General features: G+C 39.4%; 2 protein-coding genes across 28 annotated transcripts in view; one reads left to right on the top strand and one right to left on the bottom strand.

Annotated features, from left to right (window-relative positions):
* LOC138738713 (serine/threonine-protein phosphatase with EF-hands 1-like) overlaps positions 1-7,122 on the top strand; it is a 60,716-nt gene extending 53,594 nt beyond the window's left edge. For 7 of the 11 annotated variants that reach the window (XM_069889464.1, XM_069889468.1, XM_069889467.1 and 4 more), the window contains 2 exons: positions 5,196-5,298; positions 6,805-7,122. In XM_069889464.1, coding sequence (XP_069745565.1) covers positions 5,196-5,298; positions 6,805-7,013 — 312 coding nt within the window. In that variant the 3' untranslated portion in view covers positions 7,014-7,122. Of the gene's footprint in view, positions 1-5,195; positions 5,299-6,804 lie in introns of those variants that run through there. The other 4 variants (XM_069889471.1, XM_069889465.1, XR_011341701.1 and 1 more) reach the window with 3 other exon arrangements.
* Positions 7,123-11,509: 4,387 nt separating this feature from the next.
* LOC138738710 (uncharacterized) overlaps positions 11,510-18,069 on the bottom strand; it is a 152,953-nt gene continuing 146,393 nt past the window's right edge. For 13 of the 17 annotated variants that reach the window (XR_011341695.1, XR_011341697.1, XR_011341694.1 and 10 more), the window contains 2 exons: positions 16,758-16,783; positions 11,510-12,694 (listed from right to left, as the gene is read on the bottom strand). Coding sequence is in view for 8 of the 17 variants with exons in the window: in XM_069889462.1 (XP_069745563.1) it covers positions 12,518-12,694; positions 16,758-16,783 (203 nt within the window). In the remaining 9 variants the exon portion in view is untranslated. Of the gene's footprint in view, positions 12,695-16,757; positions 16,784-17,468; positions 17,633-18,069 lie in introns of all 17 variants that reach the window. The other 4 variants (XR_011341690.1, XR_011341692.1, XM_069889458.1 and 1 more) reach the window with 2 other exon arrangements.

Raw genomic sequence — 18,069 nt, 5'->3', positions numbered from 1 at the left:
AACAGTTATATAAAAGCAAAATCCCCTATTACAAAGATATATTAATAAAGTACTTAACCATACATTAGTAAATTAGTAATATATTTATCTCCTCCCCCTCCCCCCAAAAATCCCTAACTACACCACATAATATATTATTGTAATGGAGTCTTTTACAAAAAAAATTAAGTACCTTAATATTACATTAAAAATATATATAATATTTAAGATATAGATATATCCACACATTTAAATATGGTTCCCACATTTTTGTAAAAAAAGAATAATTGTTATGCAACTTGAAAGTTATTTTTTCTAAATGAATACTATTTCAAATCATTATGCCATCTTTGATTATTAATTACTATATCGTCCTTCTATGTTACTGCTACACATTTTCTCGCCAGAGCCAAAGCCAAACGAATAAATGCAATTTGAAATTTATCCAATTTCAAACCCCTTAAATCCTTCAGAGAACCTAATAAAAATAATAAAGGATCAAGTAACAACTGTATATTATATAAACTTTCCAAAAATTGTCTAACTTTTAACCAAATATTCTGTACTTTATCACATAACCAGAGTATAAAAAAGTCCCCTTTTGTATTTCACATCAAAATCACAAATCCAAATCCCTAAAACCATATTTTTTCAATTTCTCCTGCGTCAAGTATAATTGATGTTGAAAATTATAATTCACCAAACCACATTAAGCAATCTAGTCACAGTGGCTTCATACATCTTTAACCAATCTTCCTCTAATATAAACCATTTGTAAATCCTCTTCCTATTTATTTTTAATTTTAAACAAATCAGATTTATTCAACTTGTAACAAACTATACATTTCCGAAATAAGTCTTTTCTTAGAAGGATCAGTAATTAATATTTGAAACCTAGTTAAATTAGGAAGTTTAATTTCTAGCCCAAAATTTTCTCTTAAGAAAGCTTGCATCTGATAATAAGCAAACAATATTTGATATTATTTTAAAAAAAGAGTGATATTAGAAATTTTTTTTTGCAACTGAACAAAAGAAAGAAAAACACCTTTTTCAAAACAATCTTCTACTCTTCGAATGCCTTTCAGATCCCATTCTTTAAAATAACGACTATCCATTGAAAATGGTATAATCCTATTTCTATATAATGGAGTCCACCAAGTAATCTTGCCCTTAGATCCAATCATAAAATCTCTCTTAAACTGCACTTCTAATAAATGTCTAAGTATAGGAATGTTATAATCTTTCAAAAAATTTAGTTTCCATTTATATATTTAAAAAAATTAACATCTTTCTCTGATAATTGAGACAGTTTTAGCCAATATTGGAACTTGTTCAGCATCTAACATTCAATTAATAAATTTCAATTGGGCTGCCTCATAATAATTTTGAAAATTTGATAACTGTAAACCTCCTAATGCATATTTCCATGTCAATTTTTGTAATGAGACTCTAGATAAATTATTCTACCATAAAAATAAACAAACCACCGCATTTAATTCCTTAAAAAAAGACTTTGGTAAAGAACAAGGGATAGACTAAAAAAGATATTGTATATGAGGATATATATTAACTTTTATCCAATTAAACTTTACCTATTAAAGTTAACAGTAAATCCTTATTTAAATCTGTCTTAATTTTTAAAAATAAAGGTATATAATTCAATTGATAAAGTTGATGGTCTTTCACACTTATTATCACTCCTAAATGCTTAATTTTATCAGACCGTTGGAACTACGTAACCCGTTTACATTCCGAATAGTCCTCATCTAACACTGGTAATAATTCACTCTTATCCCAATTAACTTTATATCCAGACATATTTCCATATTTCTCTAAACTTCCCTGCAAATGAACTAATGATTCCGTAGGATTTGTCAAATAAATTAATACATCATCTGCAAATAGATTAATTTTATATTCTTCCTCTCCCACCCTTAATATTAACATTCTGTCTAATAAATTGGGCTAAGGGTTCAATTACTAAAGCAAATAAAGCGGGTGACAATGGGCAACCCTGTCTAGTTGATCTTGATAACATAAACATAGAAGAAATTAAACCATTTGTTATCACCCGAGCTGAAGAATTATTATAGAAAGCCTTTACCCAACCAATAAAAACCGGACCAAATTTAAAATGTTCTAGTACTTTGAATAAAAAATGCCATTCCACATGGTCAAAGGCCTTTTCTGCATCTAAAACTGCTATTAAAGGTAAATTATGTTGAGTTTTAGATACATTGATTAATGTAATTAACTTAACAATATTATCAGCTGAGTAACAGTTTTTAATAAAGCCAGCTTGATCTACATGAATCAATTTTGGTAAATATTTCGCCATTCTATTTGCAAAAACTTTAGCCGCAATTTTATAGTCTACACTTAACAAAGAAATTGGTCTATATGAAGCTAATTTAAATGAATCTCTATCTTTCTTTGGAATAACCATAATTAAGTCTGGAAATGAAGATGTCTCAGAAGCTTGTACTAATACTTGTCAAAATAATGGTAATAATAAATCATAAAATTCCTTATAAAATTCTAATGAAATCCATCTTCTCCAGGTGATTTTCCATTAGGAATAGTTTGCAATACTTCCTTAATTTCCAAATCTGTAAATGACAAATCCAATTCCTGAACTTCTAAATCATTTAAAACAGGAAGATCTAATCCCATCAAAAATGTTTCTATTTGTTCCATATCTTGCTCAATTTCTGACATATAAATTTTGATAGAAAGAACAAAATTCATCATTAATTTCCTGAGGTTTCGTACCTCTTTTTACACCATTTATTGTCCTGGAAGTCTGTTCTGTTTTTAACTGCCAAGCTAAAGCCTTGAGATCTCTTTCTCCTAACTCATAATACCATTGTTTAGATCTCTGAAGCATTTTCTCATAATGATATGTTTGTAAAGTATTATATCGCATTTTCATATTAGATAATTGTATCTTTTTATCTTCCGAAACATTTCTCTGCAAATCTTTCTCCAATTCTTTAATCTCTTCCTCAAGTTTATTACTATCTGCCAAATATTTCTTTTTGAGCCTAGTTGTAAAACTAATAATCTGACCTCTCAAATAAGCCTTCAATACATCCCATAAATTTACTTTGAACTGAATTCTCATTTAATTGTAGAAACATCTTAATTTGATCTCTAAGAAAACTAACAAATTCAGATTGTTTCAACAGAGCAACATTAAATCTCCATCTATAACTAGTTTTGACCATATCTGAACGAATACTTGATATTAATAGAAGTGAATGATCCAATAGAATTCGACTTTTATATTCTCCCCTGTAGTTGAGCAGATATTTTTAAAAAAATCATTTCTTGAAAATGAATCATGTCTCACTGAATGGAATGAAAAGTCTTTTTCCACCGGGTTCAATCTTCTCCATATTTCCACCAAATTTAAATCCTTCATAACCATAGCTATATGTTCTGCCATCTTTAATTTTCTTACTGATTTTGGTGATTTATCCAACAAAGGTTCCAAATAACAATTAAAATCTCCTCCTACCAATATATTTTTATTTGCTTGATTCAATCCCAAAAAAACTTCAGTAATAAATTTTTCATCATTGACATTAGGAGCATATACATTTAACAATGTCCATGCTTCAGAAAAAATCTTACAATTAATCATCCAAGCTCTACCCTTTTCCAACGTAAAATCCAATGTAAAAGGTAAATTTTTATGAATTAAAATTGCTACTCCACAAGCCTTGGAATTGTAGGAAGATGAAATAACATGCCCAACCCAATCTCTTTTTAATTTCAAATGTTCTTTTTCAGTCAGATAGGTTTCTTGCAGAAAGGCAATATCCACCTTCATTTTCTTAATGTAATTTAAATTATATTAAGAGAATTCTATGTTTCTATTCTCTGGCTCTGACACCAGCACTGCCAAGTTGACCTACTCTCCTCAAGCTAATGGTGGGTGTCGGTCACACATAGAGTAGCAAGGAGTGCAGGTACATAGCTCTTTAAAGATGACAGCGCAGGTAGGTGGAGTAGTGAACAGTGTTTGGGACACCTTCCTTCATCGGCCGAGGCATTGAATGCAAGTGATGGAATGTCATGTTGAAGTTACTCAATACATTAGTGAGGCCACACTTGGAATGTTGTGTGCTGTTTTGATCACCTACCCATAGGAAGTTTGGAAAGGTACAGAAGAGGTTTATAAAATTGTGACCAACATTGGGGAAGTTGAGTTATCGTGAAAGACTGGAAACACCAGATCTGTTTTTCTTAGATCATAGGCAATTAAGAGGTGTTCTTATTGAGGTTTATAAAATCATGGGGGGCATATATAGAATGAATAGTAACAGTCTGTTTCCTAGAGAATGGGAAGAAAGAGCATAACTATAATGTGAGGGGATGGGATTCCGAGGGGACACTGCTTCATTGAATGGGTAGTGGAGGTATGGATCGAGCTGCCAAAATGGTGGAGAGAGGTACGTAAGTTTCCTTTTAAGAAACACTTAGATAAATCCATGGAAGGGAGGGTTATGGGCCTAATGAAGGCAAGTGGACCTAAAGCAGGAAGGCCTGTGGTTGAGGTTGGACACAAACAAGCTGGGCCTGTGGGCCTTTACTGAGCTGTGGAACTCTATGACTCTTGTGACAATCCAGCAGTTTTATTTTTACAGTGACTGAGATAAACTTTTAAATTTAGACATACAGCACAGTAACAGGCCATGATCTCATGCTGCCCAATTATGCCCAATTGACCTATACCCCCAGAGCATTTTTGAATGGTGGGAGGAAACCAGAGCTCATGCAGACATGGGGAAAATGTACAAGCTCCTTACAGACAGTGTGGGATTTGAACTCCAGCCTTGATCACTGTTGCCGTAAAGGTGTTTTGTAAACTGCTATGCCAATCATGCCACCCCAAATTTTTGGGTATTTTCAAATGATTTTATTTTTTGAGTCGACAGATGAAATCAGGCTATTCAGCCCAACTTGCCCAAAATTTGTCCTATTCTGTTCATGCATCTGTCCAAATGTTTCTTAAATGTTGCAGTAGTACCTACCTCAACTACATCTTCTGGCAGTTTGTTCCATACATCCTCTGCCCTCCTAGTAAAAATCTTACTCCCTCAGGTTCCTGTTAAATCCCTCCCTCTTCACTTTAAATCCAATTTGATTGGTTTTTGATTCACTGACTAGAACACAACAGCACGGAAACAGATGTTTAATTGCTGTAACAGATTGACTTTGGTATGCAGGTTCAACCAAACCTGATTGAAGCCATGTACAGACATCGTGCAGACCTGGAAATCATTTTCAGAATGATTGATAAGGACCATTCAGGTAAATGGAAGGAACACATCGAAATGAATCATTGAGTTAATAGCATCTTGGATATTATGGAAATTGTAATGATCTTGTCAGGTATGTGAGAAATTGCTTTCTGCTGCATGGAAGATCCGAGGATATTTAATTGCAAGGGACTGCAATGTCTAAATAAGAAGGACCCAATTCTCCTTGTAGACTGGTCAAAACTAGTGCACGTTAAAGGATGAGGTGAGGAGGGTCATGTTTGGGGGTTGAGGATTATTTTAAATCTGGAGGGTGGTGGAGTCTGGAACTCTGAAACCATTATCACATTTAGATAGGCCTTCGATGTGTACTTGACCTGTGGCCTGCAGAGTTAAGGATCCAGTGCTGGAATTAGAAAGGGTGGAACTTATTCATGGCACAGAGACAAGATTCCTTCCATTGTCATATAACAAATGCACTAATTTGTCAACTTTTGTCTGGTGTAAAGACGCAAAGTGACACCACTAGCCCAGTGCCCCTACTGATAAGAGAAAGAGAGGCAAAACAGAATCCCTTCAGAAGCACTGAGTGTCTGTACATTCGCCTCCTGTGCTCCTGCAACTTCTTCACTGGATGACCTTCTGTCTGTTTTAGCAATGAACCTGAACTCTCAGTTTTGAAGCTACTAACATCCAAAGCCCTTTGGGAGCCCTGTTCACTATCAGAACTCTCATGAGTCCCAGTGCCTGGATCCCATGAGCTGGTCTCCAGCAGCCCACAGTCTGGTGCGAGTCCACCAGCTGCCAGGCCTCTCACTGGTGTGTTGCTGTGGCCCAACAACCTGCAGAGTCCTCACCCAGGTTTTTCCTGAGTGGGGGAGTCTGTCTGTTCTCCCAGTCTGGTGCGAGTCCTCCAGCTGCCAGGCCTCTCACTGGTGTGTTGCTGTGGCCCAACAACCTGCAGAGTCCTCACCCAGGTTTTTCCTGAGTGGGGGAGTCTGTCTGTTCTCCCACTCTGGTCTTCTGCTCCCCAGAACCTGGAACCCTTGTGGCTTGAGCTGCCAAGTGTGGGTGCACACCTCCATGGTTTCACCGATGCTTAAAATAAAATCACTGCCGGCCCCTTCTACAGGCTGTTTAAAGCCTGTCCGAGGTTGTCACTGTAACAACTGGTCAGTAGGACTTCAAGGAGGACAGTGTCTCCACTCCCCACCCTCCTGGGTTTGCAGCAGCGCTGACATTGTATTTATCATATGTCTACGTGCCACTGGGTGACACAGAGCCACTGCCTTACAACTCCTGATACCCAGGTTCAATCCTGACCTCTGGAATCTCACTTTCTCCCTGTGACCATGTGTGTTTTTGCTGGATGCTCTATGTCCCAAAGACATACAGATTGATGGATAATTGGCTACTGTAAATTGCCCCTGGTGTGCAGGTACACACATATGCAGCTCCAGTTCTGAAATAACATAGAGAAGACTGCTGGAAGCTCATGGGATACGGTAGCAAGCACGTCCTGCGTGCTCACCCATGACCAATCAATCTCTCCCATCAGGAATGATCTCCATGGAGGAGTTCCGACAGACCTGGAAACTCTTCAGCTCCCATCTACAAGTGCACATGGACGACCAGTCGGTGGACAACCTTGCCCAGAGCATCGACTTCAATAGCGATGGCAGGATAGACTTCAATGAATTTCTAGAGGCTTTCCGCTTGGTGCAGAAGGACAAGGACAAAATTGTAAACATTTCCAGTAAACACTGAGGAAGAACACTTACCTTAAAAGCAGAACGCTCCAGTTTCAGACTTAACTCCATCTTGCCTTAACATCTTCAAGTTAATATAATTGTAAAATAAGTATCGCTTGTAATAAATGGGAAAATACAATTCCAAAATATCTCATCTTTCTGCTTTGTTCTCTCTGACCACTGTATATTCCCATCATCAAATAGAAATCTACATGTAAATGAATGAATACTGAAGACATAAATGGATTTCAGATGAATCAGTAGACAACAGTGATGAGAAAAATAAGATTGCCATTTCAGGCCAGAGCACTTCATTAGGACTATTCCTTTTCTCCTCACTGATGTTGTTCGAAGCACTGAGTTCCTTTAGAGGGATTGTATGTTGCTCTAGGTGTCGACCTCTGCAGTCTCCTGTGTTGGATCAACAGCTTGCAATTGTACAGCACAATTTAAAAAGTGGGGCATGGAGAAGTAATTGTGCCTGATGTGGGTGGGTCAAAGTCTCCGATGGTGCCCCATGTGAGTAGGACCAAGGTGTGGCACCTGGTTCTAGACCAAGATCTTTTGTGGACGGTGTCTGTCCATATGGGGGTGGGGGTGGGAGACCTGTAAAGGCTGCCCTTCCGGTCTGGGTCATAGGGTCACACAGCATGGAAACAGGCCCTTCAGCCGACAAGATGTCCATTTAAGCCCTATCCCATTTTACTGCATTTATCTCGTTTCCCTAAAACACTTTTCTAAAAACTCGCCCAAGTGCTTCTAAAAGATTGTAATTTTATCTGCATTTACCACCATCTTTGTTAGCTTGGTCCATGTGTATATATATATATATATATTTTTTTAAATTAAATGCCCCAGGGTCCTCTTTTAATTGTTTCCCTCTTATCCTAGAGCTGTCCCCTCAAGGTTAACAATGCATAAAGTAGGTCAGGTAGCATCCATGGAGAGCAGCATTAAAATTATGAAAGGCTTAGATTGAGATAGGTAACTTGTTTCCACATATCCTGGTGGTTGATCCAGCTTGATGATCATCAATCTCCCAAATATTTCTTCTTTGCTGACACACATTTGATCCAGATTAGCAGACAGAAACAAAGCATTCATTCAAGGCTCCATCCAAGACGTCTCTCAAGGGGTTCAACTCTTTCCTGAGCTACCCTCCTTCTTGTACATTTATAGAAGGCCTATGGGTGGGTTCTGTATGAGGGGTGGGACAGGCTGGGTGGAGTCTTTCTGTGGACAGTGTGTCTTCCTGTGGGTGGGCTCAGTGGGAGGGGTCTGTCTGTGGGTGAGTGGGGGGGGTCTGGGTGGGGTGAGTGTGGTCTTTCTGTGGTGGAGTGTGGGTGGGGCGAGTGGCATGTCTGTGGTCTGTCTGGGTGGGGTATGTTCTGTCTGTGGGTGGGGTGAGTGTGGTCTGTCTGTGGGTGGAGTTACTGTCAGCTCCGCATTGTCACAGTGGTTCCATTGAGCACCCACTGCCCATGTAGCCTGGGCCAGGGCCCCAAGATGGCTCAGGGACAACTCGGGTGGCACAGCTGTGCTTTAGGTTAACCTTGCCGGGGAGAGCAGGAATCACTGGGTCAGCACAGGTGCAATGGGATGAATGGCAGAGGAGTGCCCACGTCTTGCAGCAGACGTCTGGGTGGGGACTGGGAGAGGATCCAGAAGCAGTTCATCCCATGAGGATGAGCATGAAGGTGGGGGAGCGCAGCTCATTCACAGCCACTGGTCAGGCTGCTGCCATGGGGAATGGACCCTTCAATGCCAGGACTCCAGCCAGTTGCTTCCTCCATGTTTCCTGACAGGAGCTATCGGGATGCGACTGCTTGTTTGGATCTACCTGTTGCGGTGAGTGCAGTTGTTCTGTGTCCATTGTTTAGCAGAGTTTGATGTTTAGACACAGATTATCTCGCCCTCTGTGCCCCCATCCATGAATCTCCCTGTTGGCTATGACCCGACGATTGAAATGCAGGCATGTCTACCTTTCACTTCCATCACTGGTGCAGAAATCAATAATATTTGTCTTGCTTCCAACTCCGGACCCCTGAGCTTTCCAACTCCATACATGTACATCTCCATTTAGGCAGAGGGGTTACACATTATCATTCAGTAACATTGAGAGTGGAATCCATGCTGATATTAAGATTTATATTTGAGGTGATTGAATTTTGTACTCCAAGGTGATACAGGGACCTTCATCATCCCAAATTCCTCTCCGATGGAGGTACTCCCTCCATGTTATTGGATAAGGGGACACAGTGAATCTGAGGCACCTTCAATTATATATTTACAAGTCATATGTGTTGTAAATCAATGTATTTTCAGTTTTTAACCTGTTGTTATCAAGACTCTTAAACACATCTCTTACTAGTAAAAGATAACGCTTTGCATTGTTTTTAACTGCACCTTTTTTCTACACCATGCTCTTGTACCTTTATCCACACCCTGAACAATTTGACTTATAGTCATAGTCTTACAGCATGGAAACAGGCTTTTTGGCCCAACTTGTCCATGTGTACCAAAATGTCTCACCCACACTTGTGCCACCTGCCTGTGTTTGGGCCTTCTCTCTCTAAATCTATCTTTACCCATGTGTCTGATTTTTTTTTTCTTAAATGTTGCAATAGTACCTGCCTCAACCACCTCCTCTGGCAGTTTGTTCTATAGACCCGCCACCCTCTGTGTAATTAATAAATAAATAGACGGACAAATAAATAAATAAATAATGCTCCTCGGGTTACTGTTAAATCTCTCCCCTTCACCACGACGACTTCACCACAAATCCTGACATTTCCCTTTGAGCAGGGCTTGCTTGAACACAGCATGGTTCCAGGCAGAATTGGTGAATTCATCTCATGGCATCTCCTGCTCTGTTGAATGAATGCATTCTTGGCTGTGATCAAGTAGATAAATAGACAATAAGATCTTAAAACATCCGTTCTTTACACTTGGAAAACTTTTAAACAAGTGAACATGTATTTTATTGACAAATGTCCTTCATCTGTTTACAAGTGTCACATTTGTCAGTAATCCAATCTCAGGTTATTTACACTCACAGAAAGATTACTTGGACACCTGATTACGTGCCATAGTCAAAATCCTCCTGTTTAAGAAAAGGTAACTGGACAACTGTCACTCTTGATCTCCATTCACTGATCCCTCGTTATCCCTCATCCATCTTCATACGAGCAACTATTCTTCACAAATATACCCACTAATTGTACATCATACAGGATCATTTCATAGTCCTTGTCTTTGAAACATGATCAGAGATGGAGGAGCCTTGACCTCCGGTTAATTGGCACTTAATGTGGCCATCAAAAATAGACAGCAGTTTACATACTAATCAGAAGCCCTTGCTGATTGTTGCACCCTGTTTAAAATAATAAGGCATACATTATGGGAAAGAGCTCTGTCCATTTGTATCAAGCAACAGACCACTTAACCAGAGTCCAGAATAGACTTGCAACTTGTCCAAGAGAAGTTTACTAGAGATTGGGAATGTTTATTTTCAGCCAACAAATTTACAACAACCAACCAACCTCAGGCAACCCTTTCTCTCAGAAATGTCCTCCTCCTTCCAAAAACATGGCTTCCCTTCCACCACCATCAACTTAGCCCTTTCCTGCATCATCTCCATTTACCACTTATCTGCCCTGGCCTCCACAACCCCCACACGCATCAAAAACAGCATTCCCTTTGTCCTCACCCATCACCCCACCAGCCTCTGCAACCAACGCATTATTCACCGCAATTTCCATCACCTACAATGTAATCCCACCACCAGATATGTCTTCCACTCTCCACCTTCCATAGGGACCACTACCTCCATGACTCCCTTATCTACTTATTTCTTCCCACTAATTGTCCCCTTGGCACCTTCTCCTGTGGCTCACCAGAAGTGCCAAGCTTGCGCCCATTCCTCCTCACTCACCACCATTCAGGTCCCCAAATAGTCCTTCCAAGTGAAACAACTCTTGCCTTGTTAATCTGCAGGAATCATCTGGTGCTCCCATTGTGGCTTCTCTACATTGGAGAGGCCATCTGTAAATTGGAGGAGCATCACCTAATATTCCATCTGGGCACTCTCCAACTAGATGACATTAACATCGACCTCTGGTTTCTTCTAGCCACTCCCCATTCTCCTCTCTTCCCTATACCTCTGTCTTCTTTCCTCCAGCTCTCCACCCTATTCCCTCCTTCCCTCTCCATTCACAGAACCATCCTCCCTCTCCTGTTTGCTGATGTGCCCTCGTGGGACTCTGCTCCTCCCCTCACCATTTTGTTTGGGCACCTGCCTACATTTTTCTTACACCTTGATGAAGGGCTGAAGGCCAAAATGAGTTTCCCAAGCTTTGTGCCTTTACTTCAACCACTGTGTCTGCAGATTTTTGTGTTTTAATCCGTGCTTTAGTTTTTTTCCATGAAGCTGTTAGAGTTCCAGTCCCTTGAAGTGTCTGAAGTATGAGAGATGTAGACACAATGAGATATGAGAAAGAAGGGCTTCATAGATTGATTTGATCATTCTGGTATATTTAATTAAAAATGAAAGTGCCATTTTGGCAAGTACCAATATACAAAGAATACAAAACTCTGAATTATCAATGCTCCTGCACATACAACAACATAAACTATTTCTATTTGTTTATGTTTACCTTCCTTTTTTTAAGAGAGTGATTTTATTATTGAAATTCATATTTCAAGTATTTTGGAAAACCAAACCATATTTTAATGAAAGGCCATGTCTATCTTTAAATTGGAAAACATCTAATAATAAGTCTTTAGCCGATGACATCAGTAATGGCAAAAAGCAGAAACAGGTTTTACACCTTTCTTGAATAGAAAAGGAAATCTATTGGTGGGATCTAGCCTGGCATTCCCCATTTTGCTCTACTTCTCAAGTCTAATTTTCCTCTTAAAATTATGATTCCTCTCTTGACAATTCTATAAACTTCAGCAAAGAAAAACATCATTTTACAAATGGCTGCATAATTCCCTTTTGACTGATAATGTTTTCATAATGAATTACATCACTGTCTCTTGGCAAAACGCAACCAGATTTGATACCATTGATAAATGACTAAGGTTCATGTTTGAAACAGAAACTCTACAATTTAAAGAATCAGGAAGAGAAAGGACTGTCAGAAAGCCCAAGAATCTTTTGTATATTTTATCTAATAGATACTGTAAAACTAAGTAAATTTTAACATCTACAGTGTTATTCCCAGTTTGGTTCAATTAAATGCAATCTCAAATGATGCGAGTTCATAAAGATATTGTAAGCAACAAGAATAGAAAACACAAGTAAGGGTGGACAACTGAGCACTGCAACTCCCCTTAAAAGAAAAGATTTTCATTTTCGCTTGTTCCAAAGGGTTCTGTACAAAAAAAAATCATTTTAAATATGCCCTTCAGGGTAAAGTCACTGAACAACTTTTTGCAGTTTAAACATCAACACAGGTGAGTACTTAGTTGATGATAAATTATTACTACATGGGGCTGTTTGTCTTCAAGAATCTGTTAGCAAGGTATCACGTCCTCATACTCTTGAGTATCTTGTTCTGGCACGGTAGTTTCTTGCATGCTACGGAAGGTAATTGCTGTATATTCACACGTGCTGGTGCTCCTTAGATGTCCTTCATTGGAACTGCTTGGGTTGGTGTGTTCTAATGTGGCATACAAGATGTCTTCATTTCTCTGCATTTAGATTTCACAGAATTATTTCTTTATATTTTCAACAGAAATTAGAGTGGGAATTCAAACCAATGTATTTCGGAAAAGTGCATTAAAGCGTGACTATTAATACATTGTCATTTCAGAAGAGCCATTGCAGTATGCTTGTTAAGCAACTTATCTCTAGCAGACTTAATACAAATGCAATTCTAATCATTTTGGTTGTGTATCTCTATGAATATATTAATTTTCACTCATTTTACATGGGCTCTTGTGGGTGACCTAATGAAACATGAAACAGAACCAAGGCACTTCTGTTTACGTAAAGTACAAGCAACTTCAAATGAATAAAGTGGGAAAGATCATGGAAAGGGAGGCACAATAAATGGGTGCAAATTTCCGGTTAGGTCAAATATACAGCAATGAGTGCAATTTGGGCCATTTTATAGACATTTTCAGCCATATGAACCAAAATGTAGTTTAAGAAGTAGATTAAACTTACTGGTGTAAAGTTTAATTACAATATGATGTTATAGTACTTAACTGAGCCTCTATTTTGAACATGATGTAATTGGCAAAAAAAGCCACCGGGATAGAACTGCCACCATTCACTTGTGCAAGCCAGAGCCCCTTCACATGTCTACACATTTTCCTATCGAAACATTGTATTGATATAAGAAAATATGTACATAAAATTAAATTAAAAATCATAGATATTCCCTCTAGCTACCTATGTTCAGATATTATTCCCTAATGAAAATATTTATTCTATCTGCTATTATATTCATTAGGTATTTCTATTATAAACCAAAATAACAAAAAAGGTGACTCAACCGTGGATAACAAGGGAAATTAGAGATAGCATTAGGTCCAAAGAGAGAGCATATCAATTGGCCAAAAAAAGTACCACAACCGAAGACTGGGAGCAGTTCAAGATGCACCAAAGGAGGACAAAGGGATTAATCAAGAGAGCAAAAATAAATTACGAAAGTAAGCTTGAGGCAAATATAAAAACCGACTGCAAAAGCTTTTATAAATATGTCAAGAGGAAAAGACTGGTGAAATCCAGAGTAGGTCCTTTGCAGTCGGAATCAGGGGAATATATAATGGGGAATAAGGAAATGGCAGACCAATTAAATTCTTACTTTAGTTCTGTTTTTACAAGAGAGGATACAAATAACCTCCCAAGGATGTTGGGAAACATAAGAGACTAATGCAAGGGAGGAACTGAAAGAAATCAGTATCTCTAAGGACATGGTCTTGGGGAAATTGATGGGATTGAAGGCAGATAAATCCCAAGGGCCTGATAATCTACATCCTAGGGTACTTAAGGAAGTGGCCATTCAGATAGCAGATGCTTTAAGAATTATTTTCCAGAACTCGATAGACTCAGGATCAGTACCCATGGATTGGAGGGTAGCTAATGTTACCCCACTATTTAAAAAGGGGGGGGTAGAGAAAAAGCGGGGAATTATAGGCCGGTGAGCCTTACATCAGTAGTGGGCAAAATGATGGAATCCATTATTAAGGATGTAATAGCGGAGCATATGACTAGCAGAGAAGGGATCGGACGGAGTCAACATGGATTTACAAAAGGTAAATCGTGCTTGACAAATCTATTGGAATTCTTTGAGATGGTGACAGGTAAAATAGATGGGGGAGAGCCAGTGGATGTGGTGTACCTGGACTTCCAAAAGGCCTTCGATAAGGTCCTGCATAAACAACTGGCTTACAAAATCAAGGCTCATGGGATTGGGTGCAAAGTATTGATGTGGATTGAGAACTGGCTAGCAGGTAGAAGACAGAGAGTTGGGATAAATGGCTCATTTTCTGAGTGGCAGGCGGTGACCAGTGGGGTGCCACAGGGATCTGAACTGGGACCCCAGCTGTTCACAATTTACATTAATGATCTGGATGAAGGGATTGGATGTAATATCTCCAAATTTGCAGATGACACTAAGCTAGGAGGGGTTGTGTGCACGGAAGAGGGGTTCAGGAAGCTCCAGTGTGATTTGGATAAATTGAGGGACTGGGCAGATACATGGCAAATGCACTACAATGTGGATAAATGTGAGGTTATCCACTTTGGTAATACAAACCGGAGGGCAGATTACTATTTGAATAGCAATAGATTAAGAGATGGGGAAGTGCAGAGAGACCTAGGGGTACTTGTACACCAATCTCTGAAGGCGAGCATGCAGGTACAGCAGGCAGTTAAAAAGGAAAATGGTATGTTGGCCTTCATATCAAGAGGGTTTGAGTATAGGAACAAGGATACCTTACTGCAGCTGTACAGGACCTTGGTGAGACCCCACCTGGAGTATTGTGTGCAGTTTTGGTCACCTTATCTAAGGAAGGATGTTCTTGCAATGGAGGGAGTGCAGAGGCGATTCACCAGGCTGATACCTGGAATGGCAGGAATGACTTATGAGGAAAGATTGCGGAAATTGGGATTGTACTCGCTGGAGTTTAGAAGATTGAGAGGGGATCTCATAGAGACATATAAAATTCTGGCAGGTCTGGACAGAATGGATGCAGATGGGATGTTTCCAATGATGGGAAAATCCAGAACCCGGGGCCATGGTTTGAGGATTATAGGCAAACCATTTAGGACCGAGATGAGGAGGAATTTCTTTACCCAGAAGGTGGTGAATCTGTGGAATTCATTGCCACAGAGGGCAGTGGAGGCAGGTTCATTAAATATATTTAAGAGGGAATTAGATATATTTCTTCAGTATAAGGGTATTAAAGGTTACGGAGAGAAGGCGGGGACGGGGTACTGAACTTTAAGAACAGCCATGATCTCGTTGAATGGCGGAGCAGGCTCGAAGGGTCGAATGACCTACTCCTGCTCCTATCTTCTATGTTTCTATCTATGTTTCTATTAATGTTGGTAATTTTAGATAGGATGTTTAAACAATATCACCCCAAAGTGTTTTTTTTTTCTGTGTTTCACTCTCCCTCCATAAATTGGCATACATTGAAAAAGTGGATTCACATGTGGCTGTATGAGAAGCTTGCACCAGTTTAGCATGAGCCTACCCCACTTCTCAAATTGATAATCTCCTTGAGATTTTTAAAGCCATGAGTTACTGCAGAGCATGGAATTCAGAATAGAATTTACCTGATGGTGGAATAAGAATGGGGAGGGAAGGTGAGGAAAGGGAAAGGCTTGTAAAGGGAAAGTGAGCAGGAGTTATTGTGGAAATGCTGGGGGGGGGGGGGAGGTGTAGGGAGAAAAATGGTCTCGTCAACAGAGGATGCAGTCAGTAAGCGGTGGCTGAAGGTGTTCATTGAGGTTGCTGACGCAGGATGATTAAGTCTACCATTTACCTAAAATCAATATTGATTGCTATGCAAAATATTGAATGTATATCTTCATAGACTGCAGAGGCTCAGCTAGAATTTGTTTTCCTTTAAATAATGCTGAAGTAAGCCATAAACTTCTATAGCCTTAGTGGCTATCCACTACACTAACTGCTGCCCGCAGAATCTGGTCAAAAAAGTCATATGAAAATCATTTGTTCGCTGCATATTAAATAAAAACTACAGATGTTAAAAATCTACAAAAAAAAACCCAGAAGGTGCTGGAAACACTCAACAAGTGTCTGTGGGAACTGAAACAGAATTATCATTTCCAGTGGAAGACACTTCATCAGAAGTAGGAAAGTAAGAAAGAAATAGTTTTAAACTGTTGAGGGTGTAAGTCAAAGGGATCATCAGTGATAGGAGTAGGCCGCAGTTGTTGTGGGCAAAGGGCTGGGGTGATAAAGAAAGATTGTATTGCAAATAGCAAGTCAGATTGTCCAATGTCGAGAAAAAAAACGATGCACCTGTATCACAAACGGATGACTTGCACCAAAAATAGCCAGTTCTGATATAGACCAACATAGCAAATTATTGGAATCTGGAAAATTAGATGTTGACTCTGGGAGGTTGCAACCTGTCCAGATGGAAGATGAGGTACTGTTTCTCAAATTTGTATTGGGCCTCATTGCATCCACTGAGGAGTCAGAGATCGTGAATTGTGTGTGTTTTTTTCAATTTTTGTTGCTAATATCAGTTGGCAAGCAGTATGGATACTCACTGTTGACTTTTTTCCTTCCATTTCACCTGAAATAGAAAACATTTTTATTAAAACTATGATTATCATGGTGTTTGTATCAATCTACAACTCCCTCCTCCCACCATTCTCCTCAACCTCTGACCCCACTCCTCTGCTCTCCTTCACAAAGCTCCTCAGAGGCATTCCTCTGATTGTTGAAGGCATCCTGTCCCCTGTGTAGCCTCAGTCCTAGACAACACATTGCTGTTCAGGAAGAGGTGGGTGCAACTCTTTCAGTAGTACCCAATACCCCAAGTGTAAGGAAGAGCCACAAACAAAAGCATCATAAATTTTGTACACAATAATTTGATATCAGTACTGTTCTCTTTAAGCAGATTGTGGCAAAACATGAGGACCAAATTGATAACTCTGTTCATCAATCTGCTGAAAACCTTGCACTGTTGGTGATTCTGAATTCTGCACTTCTGCTTAATTCTAAATGAAAAGTGAAGCAATTCTAGAGAACACCAAACTATTCAAATAGATTTTGATCTTCTGCTCCAAGATCACAATCACATTGGTCTTTGCTGGTAAGCTCCAGTAATTTATATGGACTTCAAAGGAAAGTTGGGCTTTCTCATCCGTCACATAGTAAATGCAAAAGTTCTCAATCAATACGACAGACACATAACAGCCTTGCATCCAGTGATTACCATATTTCAAAGTGCCACACTTGCAAGATGTATATTATACCTCTAAGTAGTGGCTCTTGCATCCACAGTGATGAAGTGATTTGAGAGGCTGGTGTTGAAGAATATCAGCTCCTGTCAGCATGGTGACATGGATCCGTTCCAATTTGCCTACTGCAGCAACAGGTCTGTGGAAGATGCCACCTCACTGACTCTACACAAAGAGCCCTGAAACACATGGACAGCAAAGATGCATACATCAGGATGCTCTTTGTTGACTTCAGTTTGGCATTCAACACTGTCAACCCCTCAAAACTGATCAGCCAATTCGAAGACCTGGGGCTCAATACTCCTCTGTGTAATTGTATTCTGGATTTCCTCATCTCAAGTGAGGATTAGTAAGAACATCTCCTCCACAATCTCCATCAATATTGGAGCACCACAGGGCTGCTTTCTTAGCCCCTTGGTCTATTCACTTTCCACCTATAACTGTGTGCCTTGGTATCACAATTATGCCATCTACAAACTTAATGATGATACCATGAGTGGGTTGTATAAAAAGGAGTGACGAGTTAGCCTACAGGAGGGAGAGTGCAAGTTTGGCTGAAAGGAGAATTAACAACAATATCACACCCAATGTCACCAAAACCAAGGAGCTGGTTGTC

The sequence above is a fragment of the Narcine bancroftii genome, chromosome 7 (genome assembly GCF_036971445.1).
Source record: "Narcine bancroftii isolate sNarBan1 chromosome 7, sNarBan1.hap1, whole genome shotgun sequence".
In the NCBI taxonomy this organism is placed as follows: domain Eukaryota; kingdom Metazoa; phylum Chordata; class Chondrichthyes; order Torpediniformes; family Narcinidae; genus Narcine; species Narcine bancroftii.
This window is presented reverse-complemented; position numbering and strand designations above follow the sequence as displayed.